We start from the raw sequence: 4,425 nt of genomic DNA, 5'->3' as shown, positions 1-4,425 counted from the left end.
CTAGGGCTAATACATGCTACTTGGATAAAAATATACTAGTTGGACAGTAGATTCATCAGGGAAGCTACAACGTAAAGCTACATCATGCTTACACATTACTTGACTCTTGTTTACTTTTCTTCAGGGAACAACTACATTACTGTAACGTGAATTTGTACTGTAGCAATCGATCCAATCCATCTATCTCTAAATCAAGAGTTGTAGCTCTCTGCAGTTGCCAGGATCTGTGTCCCCTTACCGCACATACCAGAGCTACCTTTATAGACTTATATGATCTCACGATTAACTGACATGAGTGCTATCGTAATAAAAAAATAATCTTTTAAGTGATAAATCATTCCCGAAGCCCCTCTCTCTAGTCTCCACCGACCGAACGCGAGCTCTTCGTCCTCCTGCCTATTCCCGAAGAAACCAAGGCAGCGGAAGATCCGTCTCGAAGCATCCAATCCAAGGTTTCGACTCTACACTACTCCACCCCGCCGCCGCCTCCCCGACTGCCACAAGATCCACCGGGCCGTCTATTTCTCGGTAAGCCTCGAGGCCCTCGAGCCCTCGACCCAATTTCGTTACCCCTAATCCGGGGCCAACCGACCGTTCTGGTTCCATCCTGTTCCGGCACGGCGCGCCCTTGCCGGCGCTTGGGTCAGATCAGCAATCGTAGAAATCTAGCCTGCCAAAGTTCTTGGTCTTCTGAACTGTTTTCTTGTTCGTGTGTACTAGCAATCTAGCCTTTTGCGGCCCAGTGAAAGGCGTACGCGCGCGAATATACTGCCAATTCGTCCGTAGGTGCAATAAAAGATGTGTTTTTATTCGTAGTAACTGAAAGCCTCTTGTGCTAGTAGCCTATTACTGTCTATTGTTGAAGTAACATGTCGAATTTTCGTTTTCAGTCACGCTGCGGAGAAGCTGTATCAGTTTATTGTGGCTATCATCAGAACCTGTGGACATGGTTGAACCTTATACCGTACCAATCAGTATTTGGGCCGTGAAGTTTGGTTTGCACTTTACCCACAGAAATGCTTATCATCGTGTTCAGTGTAGTTTTCTGAACTTAAATTACCGACTTAAATTACCGACTGGCAGTTAAAGAGAGTGCATTGCGAACTGGTGATCTTCTTAGTGGAGTGTGAATTCTTGATTGCGTCTTCTTAGTCTCAGTCAAGATGAAGGACTGAACTAGACTTATAACTGATATTGTGTTTCCTTTCTTGATTGTCACATTCGAGCATGAGTGCAATAATTTTTCGAGTTGTGATTTATGTTCGAGTATCTAACATTGTATCTGGTCCCTTTAATTTACATGCTCTTGTTTCTCATATTCTAGGGCGCAGAAGGGGTTAACCTTCTGGTTGGAAACCATGGTAAGTCCTTCAGCAGAAAATATTTTTTTTTTCTTTTTACCTTTTTTTTCACACAATCCAACCTATGGGTCTGGAGATTTTCTTGCTGTGGAATCATGTTATTAGCTTGGTATATGCCTTCTACTACTTGGAAGTAGCTGATAGCACTGAACAGTAATAATATCAAGATATTATTCCTTTAGGTCTCCGTCACTGTCGAATGTCCGAATGCACAGCGGTGAATTCAAACCCACAAAGTCCTTTCTTTATACTTGTTGCCATTTCTTCGGCCAATACAATAAGCCTTTGATTATAGACCTGAACCAAGCTATGATTTATTTTATCTATCATATATGTTGTTTATACTCAAAACTGGAAAAGTTGCTGTGAGCTGTTACCTGCCTTCTTTTGCATTTGCATGTTTTCATACAAAAATCGTCACTTATTTCATTCGGTAAGTCAGCTCCTAGAATGTTATTCTTTGCCTGTTTGAACTGATTATCGCTTTTTGTTGATAATTTGTCTATTGGTTGCTGAACCACATTGTGCTGCCCTCAATCCTAATACATTTCTTCATCATGAATAGTACTTCGAAGGCTATGGTTACCGTGGAAGCACTTTCGAGCATACATATCGCTGCTACCCTGCATCTTTCATTGACAAGGTATGTAAATCTTCTTCAGACGAGGTGCCGTGTACCCCGGCTAGCGGTATAACGTTGGAATAGCTATCATTCTAGTATGGGTCTTTATTTCCTATTTGAACTCATTACTAATTCAACTTCTCTCAATTTATGATGTGTTGCTCTTCATGCTGTACCCACTTCCATGGGGCATACGAAATAGTTGCTTGTTATGAAATACTGTTCCTAATTCTTTGTTCCATGCATCATTGCTTTTGTCCTCCTATGCATATGTAGCATATTCCTTACCTTGGATTTTAATTTCTATTTTTAATTTTGCTTGTTGAATGATGAACTTCTTTTTCCTTTCCAACATGACTTGTGAATTGAATCAAGTAAAATATGTTTTAATTATCAGTAGCTGAGCTTTAGTAGTGACTTATTGGCTTCCTGCAGTAATTCTATCAACACCTAATACTAGAAGAATTACCACCTTTCAATATGAAGTGTTTAGTTTTGCATTATTGGAATTTATTGTAAAAGATCTCTTTCACCTTTTTCAGCCACAACTTGAGGCTGGTGACAAAAGTATGTTCTCTGTTCACTGAGTTCTGTATCTGTTTAACTTACCATTGGAAGTTTAAGTGACTATTACTTTGCTTCTTTTCAGTTATTATGCCACCATCGTCTCTTGATCGTCTTGGTAAGTTAGGCGTGTTAGAATACTTTACATCTCTTTTCTTTGGCATGTGTGATGATATTTCATCTTACCTGTTTTTAGCTATTTTTTCCACACTCATTTCACAGTTAGTTTTTAGTTCTCAAATATGTTCGGTTTCTGTGCAGCATCTCTGCATATTGAATATCCTATGCTATTTGAAGTCCACAATGCAGCAGCAGAACGGACTTCACATTGTGGTGTACTGGAGTTTATTGCAGAAGAAGGCATGATCTACATGCCATATTGGGTATGTCGAGATTTAGGATATTGTTGCGCTTACTTCTATGGATATCATCATGTCAAAAAAGCTAATTCCATGTACTCATCAGATGATGCAAAATCTTCTTCTGCAAGAGGGAGATATGGTGTTTATAAAAAATGCCAATCTCCCAAAGGGAACGTATGTGAAGTTGCAGCCTCATACAACAGATTTCTTAGATATCTCAAACCCCAAAGCAATGTTAGTATTTTTTTGATGAACTCTTTCTTTTCCTAGTGAAACATCTTTTTCCCCTTCCCTTCCTGTATGACTGGCTGACTGCTGTATTGTGACTGGAGTTTCATGCTATGGGTAATGAGTAATGCAAGTATGAAATCCCTGATGAACACTAATGACCCATTTGCGTCGTTCTTGCAGCTTGGAGAAAACTTTGCGAAACTTTTCTTGTCTAACCACAGGTGACAGCATTATGGTAGCATATAATAACAAGAAGTACTACATTGATATAGTGGAAACAAAGCCTTCCAATGCTATAAGTATTATTGAGACTGATTGTGAGGTTGACTTCGCTCCACCACTTGACTATAAAGAACCAGAGCCACCAAAATCTGCTGTTCCTCCAAACACAGACCCTGCTTCTGGTAATGCTCTTGTTTTATACATTAATGGATGTGATTACTGTTTGTCATTTATTTTGTGGTGTTTAGACAAGAAACAGACTCTCAAATTCTTTTGCCATTATACTTAAGAAAAGATGTCTCCTTACTGCAGAGGCTCCAGTTGAAGAAGAACCGAAGTTCATCCCGTTCACTGGTTCAGGAAGGCGTCTGGATGGAAAGCCTTCTAAAGATAAAGATGTACTGGCCTCATCCCCTGCAAAGCGGCAAGCTAAAGCAACCAACGGTGTGCAGCCCTCAACAGCCTCCATATCACAGAGTAGTTCGTCACGCAAAACCACAGGAAAGCTTGTCTTTGGCTCTGGTGGAAGTCGAGCAGATAAGGTTGGTATTTGCAACATATGTGCCTTGTGGCAACTGTCCAGGAAACTCAATGAGCATCTACATTATTTTCTGAGCTCTAGTTTAAGTCATTTCAGATACATGGAACAATCGCATTACAGGTTTCCAGCTTTGTTGCGGTGTATCACCAAAAGTCTATAACATTTTGTCACTCAATGTGTAGACACCTGAAAAGGAAGCCAAGGAGGAACCGAAGAAAGAAGAACCAAAATTTGCAGCATTTACGGGAAAGAAATACTCATTGAAGGGCTGAATAGCCAGATAATGTATTATAGGTATTTCCAGGGTATTTCCAGTGACAGACATGATCAGTGAGAAGAGCTTGATATGCTACTGATTTTTTTTATCCTTATTCCTTGGGGCATCTTTGGGTGGAGTAGTGGCATCTTGAAAGTTCGCCTTTCTTTCCTGTGAACTAAGATCCTTTCGTCAGCCACAGTGGAGCTACTGATGTATAAAGTTATTCATGTCTGTTTTATGGATTTCTACTGAACTTGCTTGTA

General features: G+C 40.2%; 1 protein-coding gene across 1 annotated transcript; it reads left to right on the top strand.

The window, feature by feature from the left end:
- Positions 1-322: 322 nt before the first annotated feature.
- On the top strand, positions 323-4,425 carry LOC133918518 (uncharacterized). The gene is made up of 10 exons (XM_062362423.1): positions 323-528; positions 1,325-1,361; positions 1,927-2,004; positions 2,526-2,550; positions 2,633-2,665; positions 2,809-2,930; positions 3,013-3,143; positions 3,321-3,544; positions 3,675-3,904; positions 4,086-4,425. Exons 2-10 carry the CDS (start codon positions 1,359-1,361, stop codon positions 4,173-4,175), a joined length of 936 nt encoding a protein of 311 aa, XP_062218407.1. The 5' UTR covers positions 323-528; positions 1,325-1,358; the 3' UTR covers positions 4,176-4,425.

This window comes from Phragmites australis, chromosome 5 (assembly GCF_958298935.1).
Source record: "Phragmites australis chromosome 5, lpPhrAust1.1, whole genome shotgun sequence".
Lineage (NCBI taxonomy): Eukaryota > Viridiplantae > Streptophyta > Magnoliopsida > Poales > Poaceae > Phragmites > Phragmites australis.
Note: the sequence above shows the minus strand (reverse complement) of the source record. Positions and strands in the feature narration are given on the sequence as shown.